Source organism: Haliaeetus albicilla, chromosome 1 (assembly GCF_947461875.1).
Source record: "Haliaeetus albicilla chromosome 1, bHalAlb1.1, whole genome shotgun sequence".
Taxonomy (NCBI): Eukaryota; Metazoa; Chordata; class Aves; order Accipitriformes; family Accipitridae; genus Haliaeetus; species Haliaeetus albicilla.
This window is the reverse complement of record NC_091483.1, coordinates 25,812,821-25,835,369: the sequence shown is the minus strand read 5'-3', so window position 1 is coordinate 25,835,369 and position 22,549 is coordinate 25,812,821. Positions and strand designations below refer to the sequence as shown.

Sequence of the window (22,549 nt, the reverse complement as noted above, 5' to 3'; positions counted from 1 at the left end):
GTGTTTCTCTTCATGTCTGAAAGGGGGATTGGAAATAGAAATGTCATATTACATGAAGGATCTGCCCGCTGAAGGGAGAAGGTGAGCGCAAGGGCGGCAAAGGGGAGAGATTATTTGAACAGGAGCAGTTTGTTTGCAAATTGGCTGTTGTCGTTTCCTCCCCCCCCCCCCCCCCTTCCCCACCCCGTCTTCTTTAATGTAATAAAAGCTTCCTTCACAGCGGGAGAAATTTATGCTCGAGATACAGCAACTTTGTGGCTGGTAATTCTCGAGGGCCAACGATGTCAAATAATCCATTTTCTCGGGGCTGCGCGGGGGAATAAAGGATCCTGCTGCACGGAAGGCAGCATACCCGAGCCCGCGGTTTCTCTAGCATGCAGTGTTAGCGCGAGGGAATTCTTTTTTTTTTTTTTTTCTTTACGCGAAACAAATGCCAGCATTTATTTGTATGCAATAAAAAGTACTGCCCTGTGTTTCCAGAGAACAAGATCCAGTGTCAACGATCAGTCAATCACTGCAGACCAGTTACCGCTGCGCAGCTTGGCTCAGTAAATAAAAATCCAGACAAAACTGTATGCTGTATATTTACTCCCATGAAATAAAACACATTTTTTTCATGTTTGCTGAAAAGTAAAACAATAATATTGTACGAAATGTTATACACAGGGCATGTTTTACATTGCAATATCAGAAACATCATTGCATCCACCAGAGGTACTATTCTAAAACTGAGATATTCACACAATGGTTTTTTTTTTTTAATAATTATATGTTAGAAACATACAGTGTCGCCATTTAGTATATACATTCCCTTGCTCGCAAGCGAAAAAATCCTAATCGCTTCTGTGTAACATGCTTTATTTTAAAGCCTAACCTTTTAAAAACACTGTTGAGATATTACTAACAACTGCTTTAATAAATTAATTTGACATTTCGATATATATACATCCTTTCAGTCATTTTTATGTTAACAATGCTAAACTTAAAAAATAACAAGCTTATAGTAACATTAAAATGTCATATCATATCCAGTCCAAACATTTGTCCATATATATATATATATATATGTCCTTGTAACTGTTGAAATACTCTTAGTGAAAGAAAGATCTCAGAATCTGTAGGAGGTCCTTTGAAAACAAAGGAACTATCTTATTTCAGTGGTTTCCTCTTTTTTCCTCTCTCTCTTTTTCCTCTCTCTCTCTCTGTCTCTGTCTGATTTTTCCTCCTTTCTCTTTCTCTCTAGTGCCCATTACTTTCTAGTGTAATTCTCAGTCTCTGCGGGGAAATGGGGAGGGATTCCATGCAGTGTTTCCTACTTGGGTGTCTCACACGGGTCTGTCCACCGCGTACTGGCAAGCGCTCAGTTGGAAGCGGGGTTCTGCACACTGGCATAGCCAAAACTGGAGTGCTGCTTGGCTTTAAGTCTCAGACTCGCCAAGCTGGAGTTACATGTGTCCCTATAAACATACGGAGGTGTTGGAGGAGCATAAGGACAGCTGGCGTTGGCACTGCAGAATTCAGGGAGGGATTGCTCAAGTTGTTCAAGTTATTCAGGCTGTGAGGCTGGAGCCGGGGACCCCGGTGACTGCCGAGGGTACCATGCTTGAAGACATACTCATGGAGGAGATGGAGTTTGGAGGGGAGAACATGCTCTGAGAAGACAGAGGGTTGACATTCATGGAGTTGAAGAAAGGAAAGCTTTTGGTGGAGAGGGAGGCGGAGGTCAGGCCCTTGGCTGCCCAGTTGTTGTATGAGTAGCCGGGGTACATGTCATCATAGGGCTGCATGAGGCCGTTAAACTGTGGACCGAAGCCGTTTTTGCAAAGCTCGGCTTGCTGGTTCCTTTCTCTCTTCTCCATTTGGCTCTGCGATTCGTGAACCAAACCTTGGAAACGGGGGGAGAGGGAGGGAGATGCGAGACGCGAGTTAGTCAGGAACCACCACCACCACCGCAGCCCTTCGCAAGCTCTCGGCGCAACAGCCGACCCTGTCCCTATATACATACACACACACATATATATATTTAAAAACGTGTATGTACGTACACATACGTTTGCCTCCTCGCCGAGGGAGCCTCGCGCTGGGCCGGGGCTGCCGAGCATCCCCCGGGCCCCGGGCCGGCTGGGGTTTAGCAAGGCAGATCCGTGGCTGTGCCATTCCCCGCACACACCCCCCGCACCCCCCGGCATAATTCGCGATGCTCTAATTCGCGCCAGAGGCCAACGCTTCCTTCTTCTCTCCTTTTTTTTTTTTCCCCCTCCTTTCTCTCTCTCCCCCCCCCCCCCCCTTTCTTGGCTTATTCCGCACTGGAGCCATCCAGGGGAAAATACAAAAGTGCAAAAGCGAGGGCAAAACGCCTGGAAACCCGCGGAATTTTAAGGCGATGTTTCCTATTACGGGGAAGGAGGGGGAAGCAGCAACTAATAAATCCTTGCTTCAGTTTGTTAAAGCTACAAGTTCCTCCTGCGCGAAAGCTTCCAGAGCTGAACAACCACTTTCTAAACAAACTTGTTCGACTGCTCTTTGGCGGAAAAAAAAAAGAAGAAAAAGAAGAAGATGACAAAAAAATCGCCATTTAACAACGTGCTAAATGAGATCTAAGGGACCCTTCCCCGCAGACAATGGGGAAAACGTGCCCTTTCCCAATCCACATCTAGGTGTCTGACCCGTCGGGCAGCCGCCAGCAGCAGCCTTACCGTGTGTATTGGAGCCGCCCCGGGGTGTTTGCAGGACCCCCCCCCCGGCCGAGCCCGGGCAGGGGCCACCCGGGCACCACAGGGACGGGCCCCGTCCGGCGGCACCGCGCCGCCCGAAACCAAACACACACACACACCCCCCCGCACACACCCTTCCCCGCAAAAGCCCCGCCGTGGCCGACACCGCTTCGTCCCCAGCGAGGCACCGGTACCGCCGGGCCCCGCTCCCCGCCGCCGGCTGCCCCGGCCCCGCACACCGCCGGCCCGGGGCGGCGAGCCCGGTCCCGCACGCTGCTGCCCCCCGTTCTCAGTGGCTCACGTTCCTCAAGCGACGGCGGGGAGAGGATTTATGTGGGATTTCCGAAAATCTGGGGGTTCGGCCCGTTTGGGGGCTTTTTTTTGTGTGGTTTTTTTTTGTTTTGTTTTTTGCCCCCCCCCCCAGTGCGGCGTTTGCACGCGAGCAGGATCCGGCCTCGGTATCTCTGCAGCGCCGTGATGGTCCCCATAAATCTCGGAGGGGGAAAGGGCGGAGAGAGACGCTCGTCGAATTGTGAAACCAAAAGAAAGAGAAAATGCAAGGAAGGGCACGTCGGAGTGCTCGGAGTGAAGTAAAAGCCCTTGTGTATTTTACATCTTTTTCTCATTAGAGGCAGCGCAGGTTGCAGCCTGTTCCAAGTTGCTTTCTTGGCTAATGTTTTCATTAGCGTTTCGATCAAAAGGAGCAGGACGCATTGCACGGTGAGGGCGAAACGTGCAGCAAACCATATTCCGGAGAGAGAGAGAGAGATCCCAATCTGTCTCGCTTTGACAGAAATGTCCTGCTCTGCCCTGCTTTTGTGCAAAGGCTCTGAAGTCTGCATACGAACCGAAATCGAAAGCAGCTGCAAACATTTCAGCCCTCCTCCCCTTCCCACCCCCCCCCCCCCCCCCCACCTCCGACCCCCGCTGCTCGGAGCCGGGGTGTCGTGTCGGGACTTACCCTAACCCTGGCCTCGGTGAGGTTGGTCCAGACGGCGATCTCCTCCCGGGTGGACATGTCCGGGTAGCGATTCCGCTGGAAGGTGGCCTCCAGCTCCTGCAGCTGCTGGCTGGTGAAGTGAGTCCGCTGCCGCCGCTGCCTCTTCTTCTTGGAGGGGTCCTCGGGCCCCGCATCCTCGTTCTTGCTCTGCTGGCTCTTATCTTTCTCTGTAAGGGGCGGGGGGGGCGGGGGGGGGACGGACACAAAAAACAACAAGGCGGAAAACGAGGGCTCCTCAGCCTCCTCTCCAGCGGCTGGGGAAGGGCTTGTCCCCAGCGCCGCCGGATCCCGCAGACTGCCCCGAAGGCGGCTCGGCGGTGTAATGATTAACCCGCGCCGGCCTCCCGCCGCCGCGGCCCCTCCGCGCCCCGCGGGCACCCACGGGCGGCTCCTCCCGCGGGAACGGCCACTGCCGAGGCAGCGGGACCGAGCCGCCTCTCCGCCTGTCTGTATGCAGGTTTCTCGCCTATCCGTATCCGGATTCTTCTCCCACCTGTACACGTGTAATCCCTCTTATTTGTCTCTCTGTGCCCGTATTATCCGCCTGCCCGTATGGTGCTATTCCTCTGCCTGTACACATATTATTCACCCATCTGTATCCACATCACTGGCCTATCTGTATCCGTATGATTTCTCCCTTTATACCTGTATGATTTGTCCCTCTATACCCATATTACTCGTCCATCTATACCCTCGTTACTCGTCGATCCGCATCGACATTATTCGCCGACCTGTATCCATATTATTCGCCCACCGGTGTACACGCTGTTCGCCTATCCTTACACATGTCATTATCTTCCTATACGCCGGCACACAGACACCGCACGAGACAAAAAAAAAACCACCAAAACACCAACAAACCCACGAAACGTGTCTCGGCTCGGCTGCGGGGCGCTCTCGGGGCAGAGGGGCGGTGGCGGCGGCGCAAGGACGGGCCGCGGGGCCGCCGGGCCGGACCGGACCGGGGCCGGGGCCGGGCAGGGCAGCGGGGCGCCCGGCGGGCGGGGGGTCCCTGCCGCTCGCCCCCTCTTACCTGCGGCCTCGGGGCTGGAGGTGTCGGAGATGGTGTGCACCTCCAGCCGGTGCTTGGCGGACTCCAGGGAGGAGCGCGCCTGCCCCGGCGCCAGCGCCGTCGCCATGGCCAGCGCGGGCTGGTGGTGGTGGCAAGATGATGAAGAGGAGGAGGAGGAAGGTGAGGAGGAGCACAGCTTATTCCCGGCTCCCAGGCGCTCCAGGCTTAACGGGTCCTTCATGCAGTTCATCGGCAAAAGGACGCCAAAGTCTACGTGCGCGCCTGGGGGGTCGATAGGAGAAGCTGTGCGTGTGTCTGTAGGTGTCGGTACGTGTAGGAGGGTCGGCGCGGCGGCCCCTCCGCGGGCGCGGAGCAGCCCCGCGGCTCCGGGGGGTCAGGGCTGCTGGGCGGGGAGCCGCGTCGGGGCGGGCGGCGCTCGGCTAGCGCCCGGGCGGCACGGCGAGCCCAGAAGCCCCCGCCGCCCGGGGGGGCGCGGCGGCGGCGGCGGCGGCGGCGACGGGCGAGCGGGCGAGTCCGGTCCTGCAAGAGCCGTCACGGCGACACGGCTGCTCCCCGGCCGGCGGCCCCCGGCCCGCCGCGGGGCTCCGCGGGGCGGGGGCGGCGAGGCGCGGCGGCGCTCCGCGGGGTGCTCCTCTCCGCTGCCCGCGCATGGACCCGCGCCGCGCCGCGGCCGGCCCCGCACCGCATCAGCTCAGCCGCTTCCCTCTTGGCCTGACATCTTAAACCGGCGGCGGCCTTCCCCGCGCCGGCACGTCACCCGCCCCGCCCCGCCCCGCCCCCGCTCCGCCCCTCCGCCGCCCGCCGCGCCCCGCCCCCGGCCGCGCCCCGCCCCGCGCCCCGCCCCGCTCCGCCCCGCGCAGCCCTGCGCGTCCCCGGCCGCGCTCTCCCGGCGGCCGGCGCACCCGCCCCCCCCCCCCAAAAAAACCCTCGCGTTTTCCGCCCGGTTCGCCCCGCGGGTGGTACCCGCGCCCGGAGAGCCCGGCCTCCGCCGGCCGGCCCGCGGGGCGCCCCGTGGGGGCGTCTCCGGGCACGCCCGCTCGGCTCCGCGCCCCTCCGCGCTGGCGGACCCGCGGGGTGGGGGGCGGGAGGGTCGGCACTGAGGGAGGCGCGGCAGCGAGGGGGGGGAGAAAGCGAGGAAGCCCCGGCGCCGACCCCCTCGTCGTGGAGGGGGCGGAAAACAAACGGGCGGGGGTCACGGCCGGTTAGACGGCGGATCTTGGACTGGTGACGGCCGTAGGAGCGGTAACAGCTACGGCACGGACAGCTAAGCGCGAACGGCAGCAATCGCCTCCCCTCGGCGGCACGGCGACGGAAAGCTTCACATCACGCCCGCAGGAGTACAGGAGGAGCGGGCGCGCATCCCGGCCCCCGGGCGCTCGTAACCCCCGCGCTCGCCGGCTGTCTTGTCTCCCCCGGCCTGCGCCGACGGCGGAGAAAAGGGGGGGGAAAAAAACCCCTCTCGCCGGCACTGCCGCTGCCGTCCCCTCCTCGCAGCCGGCTTCCCAACAGCGAGCCCCCACGGCGGCTTTCCCACCCCGGTTTTACACCTTACTCGCGCCCTTACCCGCCGGGATCCCTCGTCCTCCCTCTCGACGGGGACCCGCAGGGACCGTCCCGCTGCCCGGCGCGACGCCCTGCGCAGCCCCCGGACCCGCGCCCACCAAAGCCCTCTGCGGAGCCTGGCCGAGCCCCGCACCGCGCCGGGAGCCGGCACGCAAACCTCTCACGCGCGGCCTCCCCACCAAGGTTTGGGGGGCGGGGAGGCAGGATTTGACCCCTCGCCCCCCGGGCAGCGGCGGTGGAGGGACGGGCTGCGCTGCCCCCCGGTCCCCGCTCACGGGCCCGCTTATAGCGCGGGGGGGCGAGGCTGCTGTGGACTCGGGTCTCGCAGGAGGAAGGAGGAGCGGGGCTGTTTGATCTGACGCGGGGGCAGGTTGCCCTCCCGTGTTGGTCAGGACCTCCCGGGGCAGAAAAGCCCGTCCCCGAGCCCTGACCCCGGGGAGCTGCGGCCCTGGGAGGGATGGGGAGGCCCGGGGAGCCCAGGCGCGGAAAATGCAGGTCGCGCCTCCGCCGTCCATTCCTCTGCACGGGCACGGGCATCGAAAAGTTACGAAAGCTTCCCCTTGATGTGGCCCTCCACACCCACATCCCAGCGCCCAAACTTTTCTATATCCCGTTGCTTCGCCCCCCCGCAAGGGTCCTTCTCAGTGGCGATGCTCGTTCGAGGTACGTATCATCCCCCGCAATCTTACTTATCGCTAAATTATACATATTACTTTCGCAGCCTGTTAGTAAAGAAGGTTAAATTAATTTACATTCTGCTCATTATCTGGTGTTTAAATGACGTGTTTTTATCCCTGAGATTTGGCAAAGAATCTCTTTCCTCAGACCCCACAGCGTTTCGACGGAGACAATGCTCTTACATTTGTAGTGGATTTTAATCTGATAAGACTCTAATTTGCTTAAGTCTTTTAAATAGGGGGTTTAAAATGATTCTAGCCGTTTTCTTATTGAATTTCCTCTAATTCCCCCAAGATCATAAAGTATATGTGTAAAGTAAATATTTCCTCCCTTTGCACCGGCAGCAGATGACCTATAACTAAGTCAATATGAATCCAGCTCCATTCTGCACAATTTGTTTACCAATCATATCCCCGTTTCTTCTTAACCTCTCGCTACCTCCGTGGTCCTGCACCCAGAAATCCGCCCCCCCCCCAGCCTTTCCCCACGACGGGACCGCGCCAAGACCACGGGCGCGGAGCTGCCCCGGCCTCGCTGCCAGGGGCACTGGGAGGGAGCGCTGCCCTCCTCCAGCCCCCACGTCGGGGTTGTAACCAGCCTGCAAAGCCCTGGGCGGGGGGGGAGCCGGAGGGAGAGGGGATACGGTGGTACTCCCTCTATTTTTTTTTTTTGAAGGGAGCAATGGAACCCTCTCGCAGATGAGCCCTTTCCCCCTCCCCCCACTTCCTTTTCTTTCTTTTTTTTTTTTTTTTTTTTTTTGCATTCGTGTATCTTTAGCTAGTTTGGGGAAATGCTGGCTTCTTCCGCCGCGACTCGAAACGAAAAGTCCCTCCCAGCTGCGCGGCGCAGAGCGCTTTTTCCGCGGTTTACGCGCTTGCAGGGCGCAGCGCCGGTGCCCGCCCCGCAGCGAGAGGGCCCTCTCTGTCCCGGGACACTCGGCGAGGGCAGGCGTGTCCCGGCCCGCTCCCCCCAGGGAAGGGGGAGAGGAGGAGCAGGGGCCGGCCACCGCGCCGCCCTCCCACACCTTCCCCAGGGCCAGCCCCGCGTCCCCCAGCCCCAGCCGGGACAGACCCTCCGGCCGTCCCCGCGTCCCCAAAAGCGGGGCACAGCACCGGCCCGGGCCCCGGCAGCCCAAAGAGAGAAGGTGCCGGCATTTCCTTACGTGCCTTTGATGAAAACTCCCCCACCCCGGGCAGGAGGGGAGCTACCACGCAGCATTAGTTGTCATGGTGACCATAAATCACGTAAATCCAAAAATACCCACCTATAATCTGAGATGAAGCTTTTATTTCCCGAGTGAAATAATATTTTAAAAGCTGTCAGCCAACCGAAAAACAACCAAATTGTAGTCGCCCAAGTAATATATTAGCGGTAAAGGTTTCAATTAAAATGTCAAAAGTGTTTTTAATTTTTTTTTCCTTTTTTTTTTTTTCTTTGCTGGAAACTCCCATCGCCTTTCGGGTTCGGGTCCTTGCCGCGAAGCCGCCCCGGCCGCCTCACCCGCGTACCGACCGTCCGCGCCTGCTACGCGGGGCTGTCACCCCTCCTCACCAAAAACCCCTGTTTGGGGAAATTCCTCCCTTCCCCTTTCGCCCGGCGCTGCAGGGCTTGCCAGGGACGCGCCCCGGTGGGCTGGAGGGCATCCGCCGGCTGCGAAAAACGGGGAATTGGGGCTGCTCCCCACCCCGCTCCACCTTCTCTTTTCTTTTTCAATTTTGTATTTTTTTTTTTTTTATCCCCGAGGGTGTTTTTCGACCTCCCGCTCCCGCCGGCGGTGCTGGTGGCCCGGGATCCCCGGTGCCGGCCCCGGTGCGGGAGGCGGGCGGGCCGGGAGCGGGGCCGGGAGCTGAGCGCCTCGGCCCGGGGGGGGTGGCCAGACCTACCGAGGGTATTTATTTTCCCACTTTTCCTTTATCTCCTAACGGGATCGTTGTTTCTAGGCGTAATACTCTCCTAAATGGATAAATTGGTTCTCATGTAGAGTCTCCAGCCAGTCCTGTTGTCTTTTACCTTTGGCTTGTTGTCTTTCGCCTATCTCGGATTACCGGGTATTCTCCTCGATGAAGAGCCATTAATTACCCGTTCAGTCAATATTAGGAAGACTACAGAGCTTTTTACATAGGATTAAGAAGACATCAGATTGTTCCGTTAGTATATTCCTCCTCACGAATAAGCTTTCGTTATACATTTCGTTTTCCCTGGAGTGAGGCTAACAACCGCTGCATATATTATTCTCAGGCGACGACGAAGGGAGGGGGAAATTATATATCCGAAGCGCAATAAATAACTTTTAATTTGCGCTCGGCGGGGGCTGAGGGAAGGGGCGCGCAGCTCCCCCGGTGCCGCGCAGGGGCAGCGCACCGGCGGAGTGCCTCCGCCCCGGCCAGGGGAGACCCCGGCTCCACCGCTCGGGTCACAACGCCGGGGACAAATTTGGCCACGTTATGTGGCGGGGAGGGTGCCGCTTCGGCTCCGCCTCGGCCGCCCCCCCCCCGTCCACCCCTCCCGCGGGGGCGGAGGCTGCGCGCCCACCTCGTCCCGGGGCTCAAAAAAGGCACCGGGGACCTTTGCTTTGCACGCTGCCCTGGCTTCAGCTAATCCGGACGGAAAGCTGAATCAGCGTTGTTTTTTTTGGTTTTGTTTTTGAAAAAGAGATGTTAAGTTACGGAATATTTGGACCAAAGAATAATTTTTTTTTTAAAGAGTTGAAACAATCAATTTGTGATGCTGAATGATGGTATAAGGCGGAACGTAATTTCAATGTTTTATGTTGGAGGCTGCTGTTTCAGCAATACCCAGATTATCGATTACAGGAAAGGATTCCTTCAGTAGAATTCACAGAGCTAACAAATTGTATAGATCACATATATATATATACACATGTGCACACACACAAATAGTTTAAGCATCCTCCCGCCCTGCATAAAAATTATTCAAATAAACCCACCAGCAACCATTTACGCGTGCTGTGGGGCTGTCGAAGCGTGTGCTGAAGTTTTCCTGATTTTGGGGGACTGGTCCCCCAGCAGCGATTTTCCCGTCTCTCTGGGCAAACACGAGACCCGCCGGGCTGCCTTTGACACTCTAGGCTGCAACAATATTTTCATCCTTTCCCAGTTAGCCTTTCCCCGGCGTGGCCAGGGACCCGTTTCTTCTGGAACAACCCTCCCTCCCCGTGCCCCCTTCCCCGCGGGAATCCAGCTCGCCCGTGTCGTTTTGGAGGGTTTCCTACTGAATTTCGTTTCCTCCTTTCACAGGAGCATCGATTTGACCAAACATTCGCATTTTTTTACCATTATTACCACTGCTCCTAGTTAGCGATTATCCTCCTTGTGCCCACCGATGGTGCCTAACTCGCGAAATTACCTGACCGCCCTCGTAATTTCCGAAACCGAACTCTGACGGGGACGGGGACGGGGTGTCCCAAATAACCCCAGCTCCACTTCCCCGCCTCCCACCCAGCCCGCCCCAAGGACCAGACTTTTGGCGAGGTAAATCCCATAAAGCATGAAGTCCTGACGATCAGGCAAGACACAAATCAACGAGCACCGCGCGGTTAAAAGCAAATCAAAGCCAAGCGCCAATAAAACCCGCCCGAAACACGAGAAAACACCCGTGATTTCTACGATTTGCAGCGAGTCGCCCCAGCAGCTCGGGGCGTCTCAGGACTTGCCATTATCCGTCGGCCAGAGACACGGGCTGGGGCCGCAAACAGGGATATATGTACCCGCACATCTGTGGGGGTACACCCGCACATCTGCGGGGATATACCCGCATCCGCAGTCGTTCCGCGCTCCCCTTCCCCCTAACCGGCAAGGTTTTAATGGTCAGGCAACCCCGCGCTGCTTCTTAGGCTCAGACTTCTACTTTAATTAATGGCATTAAAGGTGTTTAGATAGCAATTTCCCCTGCAGCCCGAGGAGCGAAAAACAGACCGGCTGATACGGTAACGAGGCAGGAAATTTTGCGTGTACTACAATAATCCGGGTTCATAATTGATGGTTAAGAAAATAACCATTTGTTTCTCGGCAGAGGAAGTAAAAGTTACCGTGTCAGGGAGCATATGTGGATATTACTTTTATAAATACTTAGTCGAATAAAGCAGACTTGGAAGGGCTCATAAATTTATTATATCAGAAAGGTCCCCACTTTCCCATTAGATCGCGCTAAGGGCTTTGATTAAGACCACCTGTTCGTCGGGAGGAAAAGGCAGGGGAGGGTAAAAGGGCCTTTCTTATTTGCAAACCATATATAAAGCAATGTCACCCTTCCTTTCCACATTATTTAACACTTATTACTGGCCGAGGGAAAAAGTGCCAGACCCTAGTAAAGCCTATTTGTGCCCAATTTAATATCATGTATGTTTCCGGGATTAAAAATTATCGGCTCGTAATACCTTCGCGTTTGGAATTACCCCGGCTTTTGCTCGCTAACCTTCCTTTAGCCTAAGCGTTTCTTCTTCTAGGGGTTTTGATGTCCAGCTAGCAAATCCCGCTTAAAGTCTCCGGGGGAGGGTGGACTCGGGAAGGGGCCGTGGCTCCTCCTGAAATCCCTGGGTGTTATTCGAGAAATAGCGAGCTGTTTGGCCAAACAGGGTTAATACCGTATTCTTACAAGGAAGTGTTTAACCACGAGACCAGGAATACGTGCATTATTAATTCACTCTAGTTTCCTGTATTATTAATTCAGGTTAATATATTTTATTTAAACAAAATTACGTTTATCTTGGATTAAACAGTCTCTCGAAATACAGAGCGCTTGTTTTCTTCTTTGTAATGTGTTTGCATTGCTGTTTTTCTTTACCGCCCCTTGGGCTCACCTACCAGACCCCCAGAAACGGGCAGGGGAAGAGCAGGCAGGAGCTCGCCCTGCCTGCAGACGGGGCGCCGCGGGGGTGCCCGCCTCTGGGGGCAGGAGAGGGCTGGCAGCTCGTTTACGGCCGGGGGGGAGGGTCAAAAAATAGAAAATAAAAATAAACACCAGGGCGACGCTGCGGGTAGCTGAAAGGCGCGCTGAGGGCGATGCTTTTGGGGTGTGAGGGGGGGCGGGGAGGGCGGGACTCGCGCTGGCGGCGGGTGATGGTGAGCGCCTGCAGCCGCGGGGGTGCCCACGCACCCCGCTTCCCCTCTCGCCGCGGCCGCGCATCTTCAGAGCCGCGCAAGTGGCGCCCGGGCGCAACGGCGCGCCCCGCCGCGCCGCCGGCGGGCGGCAGAGGGCGCCCTGGCGCCGCCCAGGCGGGCCCGGCGCGGAGCTCCCGCCCGCCGCCCCGGCAGCGCGGCCCGCGGAGGGGCGCGGAGGGGCCGCCGCTTACCGTTGGCGCTGGGGGGCGGGCGCCCGAAGAGCTTGCTGCCGGCGGGCTCCTTGCGGCCCTCCGGCGCCTCGCTGGGCTCCCCCTTTTTGACGTCCGCCTCCTTGGAGAAAAGACACTCGACGGCGGCGGGCTGCACCCCTGGGGACGGGGACACGGGGTGGGGGACACGGGAAGGACACGACACGGGGGAGAGGTGGTCAGCGCCCGCCGCTGCGCAACCCTCCGCGGAGGCGGCGCCGCCGCTTGCCGGGGGCCGCTCCGCTGGCTCCGCACCCGCGCACCGCCCCGCTCGGCAGCGGGGCCGCCGTGGCTCCGGCCCGGCGGGAGATGGTTGCTCTTACCTAGCTGAACACAGGCGGAGACAAGTTTGCGGCAGTTGGACTCCATTACCCGTTATCTGCAAGAGATGAAGGCGTCGGAGTTTTAAAACAATTATTTGGGGAGCGAACAATAAATGCAAAAAAACCCCCCAAACCCGGCAGCCACGTCGCGGCGGTGCTGGCGGCACCCCCACATTTCCCCAGCGATGTCCGCGCGGTGCCCCCTCTCCCCGCCTCAACCTCGGGTCCCACCCGAGCCGCTCCACGGCTTAGGTGCAAACGCCCGTGGCGGCTTCCCCTTCCCAGCCCGTCGGACCGCGCGGCCTCCCTCCACCCCTCGTTATCTGGGGGAGTGGAGGAGGGTCCCCGAACCTCGCGGCCGTGCTCTGCCGCGGGACAGCCCCACCCCGGTGCCAGGGGGTGCCGTGGGGCAGCGGGTACCGGCAGCCGGGCCCCCTGCGCGGCGGGCGATGCGCGGCGGCGGCTGCGCCCGCCGAGGCCCCGCTCCCCGGCCGCGCCTCCGTGCTCCCCGGCCGCCGCCGGCGCCTCCCCCGGTCTGAGAGGTCGGGCGGTAAAATCACAGGATTAGTGCCTGATTGAGATGTCTGTTCGTGAGATATTACAAAATTCATTATCACAGCTCTCTACTAACTCGATATGAAGTAACACAGATGGGATTTTATTAGCCCAGGCTTCAAATGTTTACTTATGATAATTTCGGGGGAAATTTGCATGTCACCATCATTTCAGTAATCTTTCTTCTTCTTCTTCGCCTCTTTTTTAATGTCTGAACCGGGCTCTTTATTAGCTGCTGCTTAGAAATGCGGCAGCCTGGAGCCGAGGCACGTTTGGGATGAGCAGCGCCAGCCGCGGCGCCCGCCGTGCGGGGCCCCGCCGGCCCCGGCCCCGCCGCCCTCCGCCGAGCGGGCAGGGTGGGACCAGGAGGAAAAGGGGATTTAAAAAAAAAAAAAAAAGGAAGGAAGGAAAAGAAGGGGGGAAAGGGGAAGGTGCGGTTTTCGGGACTCCTCTCCGGGTCTCGTTGTGACACGGCGGTTTCTATTCAAAGCCCAAGGACGCCAGGGCGAAACTCCGCTCCCTCCAGCAGCCGGGCCTAGCACGCGAGCTGCGCCTAAATTAATCGGGAAGGCGATTAAGAGAACCTCAGTTCTTCGCCGATGGTCCTTAAATCGGGATAGGTCTCCGTCAAGGTTAGTCCCGCACGACAAACCCAGCTGCCCTCCCCCGCCGCCTGCCTCGGAGGCTGATTTATCTCACGAGTGGAGACACACGGCTCCCCCCACGCACCCCGCCGCCACGGAGGGGAAGTTTTTCCTCTCTCCTGAACCGCCGGTCTCCTCGGAGTAAACTGCCTTTCCCGGACAGATTAGTCCTCCTTCCTCGCTCTCAGCTGCCCGTACTGCTCCTTCCCTTTCTCCTCTCCGTACCCTCTTCTAATTTTTGTTGCAAACCACATCGCAGCGCGGGGCCAAGGGGAGCGAGAAGCGTTTTCCTATTGTCTCCGGCCCGGCGACTCAAACGAAAGCAACTCCACTTGCTTTTCCATTTCCTCTTCCCCCAGCACTCCTCCGCTCGCAATTAAATATCTCGGCCCCTCCGGGCACCCACGGCCCCAGCAAACGCACCAGCCGGGAGAGCTTTCCCTTTCTCCGCGGCTTGCCGGGCCCGCTCCGCAGCAACCTGCTGGGAGCACGCCGGCTACAGCAACCGCGGGGCTCGGGCAAAAAAGCGGTGTCACACGGGATTTTTTTTTTTTCTTTTTTTTTTTCCTATTGGTATCTATCGCTGTTCTTTCGGGGAGAAAAAAAACCCCAACCAACCAACCAAAAAAAACCCCAAACACACACAACGCCCCCAAAACAGAGTCCCCTGGCAGATACCTCAGCAACGCCCAAAATACCGAGGTCCGTGATTTCGGCGGGAGGCTTTTTGTCAAGAGGCCCGCGGCCGCTGCCGGTGGCTCTCCAACGAAAGGGGGGCTCCGTGCGGGGCCTACCCCGCCGCGGTGCCCGCAGGGGCGGCCGGGCCCCGCCGCTGCCCCCGCGGGTGGTGCCGGAGGGTCCCGCCCGCGGAGCCCGCAGCCGGCGGCGGCGGATCCGCCCGCACGATTTGCCGGCTCCCCGAGCCCGGCCCGGCGCCGCCGCCCCCCGCCCGGCTGCGCGGCTCCGCTGCGGGAAGGCGCTGCCTGCGCGGCCGCTCCGCGGGGCCGGTTCCCCGGCGGCCGCCCCGCCGCGGGAGCCCGGGGCCGGCACGGCGGGGAAACGGCGCGGGGGCAGCGGTCGCTCCCCTCGCCGCCAGCCCCGCGGGACGGGCCGCTGCCGCCCGGGAGGACGGCGTCCACTCCAGCCCGCGGCACCCTGCCCGGCCGGCCCGCGGCCCCGCCGCCCGTCCCGGGGTGCAGAGAGCCCGGTCCGGCCGGGTCCGCGGCCCCGCGCCCGCCCCGCCGACGCCCCCCGAGACTCCCCCACTCACCGGGGCCGGCTGCGCTGTCCGCCCCCGCTGCTGGCGCTGCTGGTGCCGGTGCTGCCGGGGGCGGCGGGGCCGCGCCGGGCTCCTGCGCTGGCTGCGGGGCCGCGGAGCCGCCGCCGCCGCCGCCGCTGGCTCCCTCCTTCCCCGGCCCTCCCGCGCCCCCGCCCCGCCCCGCCCGCCTCCCCGGGCCCTGACGTCACGCAGGCTCCGCCGAACGCGCCCCGCCGCCGCCGCCGCCGCCGATGCCGCCGCCGGGCCGGGGCGGGCGGCTCCGCGGGGTTGCGCGGCGCTCCGCGGGCACGGGCGCAGGCGGCGGCGGCGGCAGCCCCCGGCCGCGGAGGGGGCAGGGGGCAGGAGGAAGGAGAAAAGGCGGCGGAGGCGGCGCGGCGGCGGGCTAGGTAGCCGGAGGAGAACCGAGGTGAGCGAGGGGGGCCGCGGCCCCTCCGCGCCCGCGCAGGGCGCGCCCCGCTCCGCCCGGCTGGGGAGGGGGGCACAAGGAACTGTGGCCAAAGTTGGCCCGGCCGGCGGCTGTCCTTGCACCAGGTGTGAAGAGGGACGGCCCAGCCGGTGTGAGAGGTCTCGGTTCCCCTTTTTAACCCACTTTTTTGTAATTTTTTTTCCCACTTTTTCTATTTTTTTTTTTTTTTTTAATTCCGGGGGTTCTTGTTCGTGCTCGTAGCGCTAGCGCAGGGCCGGGGTAGCCGAAATCCTGCCGCTCATCTCTGTTACCCGCCCTGCCTCGCTTACGGGCGACGGCGAGAAAACACTACCGGCAGACTCTCTCCCCCTTTTCGCCAAACGACACCGAGCTGGCGCCAGGGGGGAATTTATTTTCGATTTTGCGATGTTTTTCCTCGTTTAAGAAAATAACGAAGTCGGATATCTCTACTGAGACCAAACTAAAGCGATGGCTTTTTCTCGCAGCATTTCCGCGGCTTTGTTTATAGAGGGACGAGGCGAAAATAAAATAGGCGCTTTCTTAACGCGGGGGCTGCACCTGATCTATTTGTGGCTATTTTTAAATTCTTTCAGCCTGGAGTGAATTTTAGTTATTTATAGGCGTGGGCAGGGGGCTAGGCAATCGTTGCCGGAGGCGGAAAGCGAACCCTCGGAAGCGGTCAAGTTTTCAGCGGGTCGTTTTGCCGGCGGCTGCCGGGGAAGCCCAGCCGCGTTCAGCAGCTCCGCCGCGTCCCGGCTTGCACAGAAAAACCCTTCCAGGGCGGCGCGGCAGCGGTTGCCACGCCAAGCGGGGCGGGCTGCTTCCCCTCGCAAGGAGAGAAATAGTGTGGGAGTTTTTCTGGGGAGAAATAAATGAATTAAGCGTGTGCTTGGCTACCTGCGTTTCTGTCCTTGGGAGCGCTCTGCCAGGTGAAATCCCGTTGCCCCGCGCATCCGAAGGAGGAGCGGGAGCGAGGGGCACTCCCCGCTTCCACCTCGCACTTGCGTGTCCCCGGGAAAGGCGAACTGCTTGCGCCGGTGCGCACCTTCCCCACGCCCCCCAGCCCCGCCGTGTTTTGGGCAGGGAAGACGAGGCGGGGCAGGCTGCGGCGCCCGCGTTGGCAGCGCGGCCGCGGAGCGGGGCCGCGCCGGGCGGCAGCGGGCTCCAGCCGTCCCGGAGCCGGAGCGGCTGAAGTGAGCAGCTGGTGGGAAATGCAAATGGCTCCTGGAGAAGCATAAGATACAGGGTGATTTTCATTCCCTCCTCGAGTGTGTGGAAGGAGCTGGACATACGTTTCACGCTCCTAATCCTTCTTTTACATTTTTAGTCATACTCCTATTAAACAACTAATTAATGCCCGGAATCGCCAGGGAATACATTAGACATGCTGCCGTGGAAGAGGGGTTCCAGGGTGTCTGGAAACTACGGAGCCGACTTAATAGGCGGATTTCAAATTTTTTTCGCCCCCCCCTTCTGTCAAAGCAATAAATATAATAATAGATTTCAGGGCGAGCAAAGGCCGCGGCGGCTGTATTTATAGTCTGGCTCCCCCCTCCCGCCAGCGCAGTGACAACAGCTTTAAAACCCCCGACGAGCCTAAGGAGCCTTTCCTCGGCGGGCTGAAGCGGGGAGCGGCGGCGGGCTCCGGCCGGCGCCCGGCACCCGCGGCCCGGCTGGGACGTGAATAGCCGGGCGGGCAGCCCTCCCTGCCGGCCCCCCGGCGGGCACGACGGCTTGCTGAACGGCTTGGAAAGAGGGCCGGGGTTATTCCTCGGCCCGACAGGCGGAAAAGCTGGTTTCATAAACGCCTATCGCGACTATCCGTTTGCAGGCACCTGGCGCGGCCGGCGGTGCCCCCGACGGCGGCGGGAGCCGCGGGGCTTCTCCCCGGGTGATCGCGGGCCTCAGCGTGGGCGAGCCGAAGGAGGACCCGGGCTGGCTCCCCGCTGCCGGCCGGGGAGGCTTTTACGGAGGGACGGGGGAAGGCAAAAAAAAAAAAAAAAAAAGCCAACAACAGCAACAAAAGGCAAAGCGTATCTAGCGGTGACTAAATGTAGAGCCGTGTTTCAGGCACCCCTCGGCGTCTGGCACCGGCCGCCAGCGCTGGGGGACCGGCGGAAAAGGGAGTTCTCCTCCAAAGTGTGCGATGGGGCGATTCACGGCCATTTACTTTCTTCATTCCCGGATTATGATCTCAGCCCTCGCAAGCAATCCCTCCCGTCTCCCCCCAGCCTCTCCTCCCACCTCTCTGAGCTCCTTAGCTGACAGCAAACGAGTATGTAAATACCTATAGCTGGCTATGTTTAACACACTCAAACATTATTGATTTGTTGGGCTGCCCGAATATTTTCTTCCTGTCCAGATCTGGTTTCAAAATTGCTCATTCAGGCGGTTCGTCCCGATGCTACAATACAATAATTGTTAAAAAATTAAGCATTTCAAATGGACCCGTTGATTTGCATATAAATTAAAATTACTGTGCCTCGCGTATTCCAGTGTTTTATAATCATTTCGAAATTAGCGCTTAACCACTTGCTCTAAAAGAATATATAAATGTCTGTATTGACTCACTAATGAATTACCTAATTAAAACGTCCCGAGGACGTCGGTCGTTAGGAAGATTGTTAAATCGGGGCACGTTAGGGGTAAGGATGATGGTGCGAGCCGGAGCGGAGCAACCTCTGTTAACACAGAGTAATCTAAGCTTCACGCAGTGATTCCCGTAGTTATTTTCTTTTGCTTTGATCCCTTACCCCTCTTCTATTAATTTTTCCTTTTTTTTTTTTTTTTGGAAGGAAGGAAGAAAGGAAAAAGAAGAGGAAGCGCAAATATCTCCCGGTTTGCTCCGAGCCGGCAGTCGCCGCTCCCCGGGCGGGCGGGATGCCCTCGGCCGGGGCTGCTCTCGGCTCGCACCTCCCTGGCCGCCACCGGCTGCGGGGAGCGGGGAAGCGCAGCCAGAGCCGGCGGGGCTCGTCCTGAGATAGAGATGCTCACAGGGCACTTACCTTCGTCATGAGACTAGGGATAAAAAGGTAGTTCTTCCTAGGAGAGGCAGTGCAAAAGAATGCGAGAAGTTGGGGGGGGGGGAGGAAAAAAAAAAAAAAAAAGACCAGCGGTGCGAAAATCTGTAGCCTCGGGGGCTAGCCAGCAACCCCTTTCATTTCAAGCACTTATTGATTTGCTGTTGTCATCTTTGGCGACGCAGAAGGACACTTGAAAGAATTTCTGATGGGGCTCTGATCTGAGAAACGAGGTGACCTGACCGGGCTCTCACCAAATTCTTAATTACCACATCAACTGCCTTAAAAATAAAAAAAGGAGGGGGGGGGGAAGGGGGGGGGATCTTTCACAGCAACAGAGTTTGCTTATCTGAACTTTTTTAACCACTCAGAAACTCTTCCTGTCTCCTGCTCCCACCGCTGTAACCGCAGCCCTGCATTCAGACACCGCCCCCCCCCGCCCCAGCCTCCGCTCCCCGCAGCCCCGAGCTCTCGGTCCACCGCAGCAGCGACCCGGCGAGCCCGCGGGCGCGGAGGGAGCGCTGCGTGGGGGGGTTGTGTGTGTGTGAAAACGCGCTCCCGCCCGGCGGCCAAGGCTGAGCGCACCCCTCGGCCCCCCCCATTCGTTCACCGGCACCGAGGGCAGGTCTGGGGAGCAGCCCTCGGGGGCCGGGGAGGCGAGCCTGGGAAGGGAGTTGCAAAAGAAAACATTTCAAATGCACCAGATTGCAGAGGAGAAGGCGAGAGAGGTCAGGACGAGGGGTGTGGGGGGGTGTGCGTGCATGTGTGTGCGTGTGTTAGACTCCACCAGACATGCAAGCCTGTGACTTGTCTGCGGCCAGCTGTTTTGAGTGTCATCAAAACTAGATGTGTACGCTTTCAGCAGGGGAGCCAAAAGGAAAATTCAGATGAGGAAGTCAACACGAAAAACCTATTGTCGAAGGCACTGGAAGGCGGACAGTGTTTGGTGTTGCTTGTACACAGGCGTACAACGCTGACAGATGACAGCAGTGCTCTTGGCTGAAGAGAAATACGCTCGCTGCCTTTGTCCCACATGGTGTGCACACACATGCACATTCCTTCTTTTTCCTGCTCTGGCTGCTGTTTCTGCAGGACAAAGCAAACCATCCTTTATGGGCATCATCCTCCCTTCCCGCCTTCTCTCTCTTTTTTCTTTCTCTTTTTTTAATCCCTCCCCTCCATGTGTGGTTGCTCTTTATTTTGGTGTGAGGAAGCTGAGGGACAGGATTAGCACCTATTTCGGTGTCTCTAATTCTGTCCACTTCGCAGCGGTGGCCAGACCCAGGCTGCAAATGCTCAGCAAGCTTTTGCTCAGCATTTTGCACCCTTGTTAGCTTTGAAGGGACATTGTCCTTTCTGAGCAAATGCCAGTCCCACCAGTTCATGTCTCCCCGATGAGCAGGGCTGACGATGTCCCTGTTGTCTGTGTGTGTCAACCCTCTCCCATTTCCAGTGGGTCAGCTGCTCAGCTATGGCAACCAGGACTGTCTGGTTATACCTGAGTCTTACACTTTCTATTGAGCATCAGCTCCTCAAAGCCTGGTTTGTAGGGCGGCAACACTTATCAATAAGGATTAGACAGCCTAGCACTCGTTTTCAAGCCTCATTGTATGGCTTCAGTCATTTGTGACAGGACTTTTCAGCCCATAGCTTGCTCATAGCCCGTGTCCAGCACAGTATACTTAACATGTCTATCTTCTCCCTACGTGCCTGACGCTTTGCAATACTGTCACTGGACTTCCTTCTCAGCAGTGTCCTGTGGTAGCAAAGGGAATGAATGAAACCACCCCTTGTTATCTTACAGGAGCTGGATTCAAATTTGGGGGATTTGAGAGCTTAGCAGAGAAATCCTAGAAGGGGTGACACTTGGATTTTTTTGACATGGCTTTCTACGTTGCTTTGAAGATCTTTTCCAAAGCTTACGGAAACCCAGGATCTCTGTGTAGTTGCTTAATTCGTTTGCATCCATACTCGGTAAAATTAGACCTTCTGGTAAGTGCCGCAGGTGTAGGCTGAAGGGGATGTCACATTATTCAGAAAACAGGTACAGCACAACAGTGCTGCCAGTGTTGGAGCGTCACAGCCTCCATGCTGCTCTCGTCTGGAAAGCAGGCAGGTGTCACACCTCCTGTCCGTCACGGCGCGGAGGGACCCATCCCTCACGCTGTGAGTACTGCCAGTATTTGTGTTCACCCTCTTCAGGGAGCTTCTGTCACGCTCGTCAAGTGACTGCTTCTCCTGTGTCTCACTTGCCTTTGTTGCCGCCAGTCCATCCCTCAAGCTACGAAATGCTCCGCTTAAAGTGTCCACGTGTGGTCGCCAGCTGTGGCCTTTGAATGTTTCTGAAGGAGAAGGGGGGGAAATGATGCCGGAATGACCCCAAATTATCTTTATATTGTGGTTTTGTTACAAAAGAGAGTACCTCTTCTTACTTTTGCTTGTTGGGCATGACGTAATTGTGAAGAAGCTTATTGAAGAAGGTGAGGTAAATGTACATTGCTTAGGCTTTGCTCTCCTCTCACACGTGGTTTTGTGGTCATCCAGTGCGATGACCTGCGATTGATCTGTTCCTGGGTTGTGGTATCTTCCCTGAACTACACACTGCTGAAAAGGTAGATGAACACAGAAAGTATCCACCTGCATCTGATCTCACATCATTCCTTACAGCAAACCGTTTTCTCTTCTTTCTGCTTTCTCTGGGCTGTCCCTGCCCCGGTGCGGGTCGCCCGCGGCCGCAGTCCCTCAAGGTGCTTGTCCCCCTTCACCATGGAGGCCCCCAGAGCGCATCTGCCACCCTGTGGCTGCCAGGTTTTTTTTGGTAAGAAGGTTGGGGAAGGGGTGCTGTGTGTGCTTTGAAGTTTTGGGGTGGGATTTTGGGGAGCAACAGTCAGGTTTTGGCACGTGGCAGGGCTGTCCCACTACCTGGCCTTTGGAGCCAGCTGGAACCAGCTGTGACTGACCCTGGGCGGCTCATGGCTACCTCAGGGGTGGCCACCCAGCAGCCCCACCGCTACCACCGTGCTTCCTCGCTCGTGGCCTCCTCGCCAATGGCTGGGACATGTACAAAACCCCTCCAGAAGTGCGGGGTATCACGAACCCCCATCCCCACCAGCAGTGAGGTGGGGAGAAGGAGGGGAAAATCCCGCCTGGCCTAGGGAGGCCCCGCTCGTGGGCTGAAGGGACACCTGTCAGTGCCTTCCTTTATGCTGGGAGGAGACGGGACGTGGCCAGCGTCAAGACAGGTTTGAAACATGCCCAAGGAGCTGGCTGAAAGCAAGGGAAACGGAGCTTAAAAGCAGCCCAGCTGCTAAATTGGGGCGGCTGAGTAACCCCTGTCGCTGTGAGAGGAGGCTTAGGCCCCAACACCCCCGTCCCAGCGGGAAGGCCTTGCCACCCCAGTGCCAGCCCCTCGGCAGCGCTCCCTCCGCCTCAAAGTAGCTGCTGGGAAGTCAGGATGGCTGGTCAGGCTGTGTCCCAGCCTCTGGAAACTCTCAGTGCTTCAGAAAGGCTAAAGTATTAAGCAGCATTTGGGGAAATCGCTCAAGGAAGGGCAAAGGCGGCGGCACCCAGCGGGTCATTCTTCGTCTGGGAATGTGGCCAAGCTCTCTTACTCACCGTAATACACCATGTCAAAGAGCTGGCTCCTTATTAGACGCTGCTTTAAAAAAGTATTTCACTTGGAAACGTAATGGTAAATTTTCTTCACCATTTGAGGGCTGCTTCCCCACTTTATTATTTTTTTTTCCCCTTTCACTACTTTTATATGAAGCCATTCTGACATCCTCCATCAGCGAAAATGTTGAATGCTTTTAGAAAAACATTTGTTCTGATGGAATTTATGATCTGATCTGCTATTCAAATTTATGGTTATCTTAATGTGGTAGGTTAGATAAAATGTCTCTTGATGACATCGTGGCAGTCACATAAAGCCATACTTTCAGGCATGTTTGGACAGCTTACCAAAAAGTGTTTGGGAACAGAATG

At 58.0% G+C, this 22,549-nt stretch overlaps 1 protein-coding gene across 1 annotated transcript; it reads right to left on the bottom strand.

The window, feature by feature from the left end:
- Positions 1–644: 644 nt before the first annotated feature.
- PITX2 (paired like homeodomain 2) lies at positions 645–15,895 on the bottom strand. Its single transcript, XM_069782772.1, is given in 10 exon segments — positions 645–1,363; positions 1,366–1,497; positions 1,500–1,559; positions 1,562–1,855; positions 1,858–1,885; positions 3,676–3,881; positions 4,748–5,008; positions 12,300–12,437; positions 12,641–12,696; positions 15,110–15,895. Coding segments are annotated over 9 exon segments (1,203 nt in total). The 5' UTR covers positions 12,687–12,696; positions 15,110–15,895; the 3' UTR covers positions 645–1,325.
- Between the last annotated feature and the right edge of the window lie 6,654 nt (positions 15,896–22,549).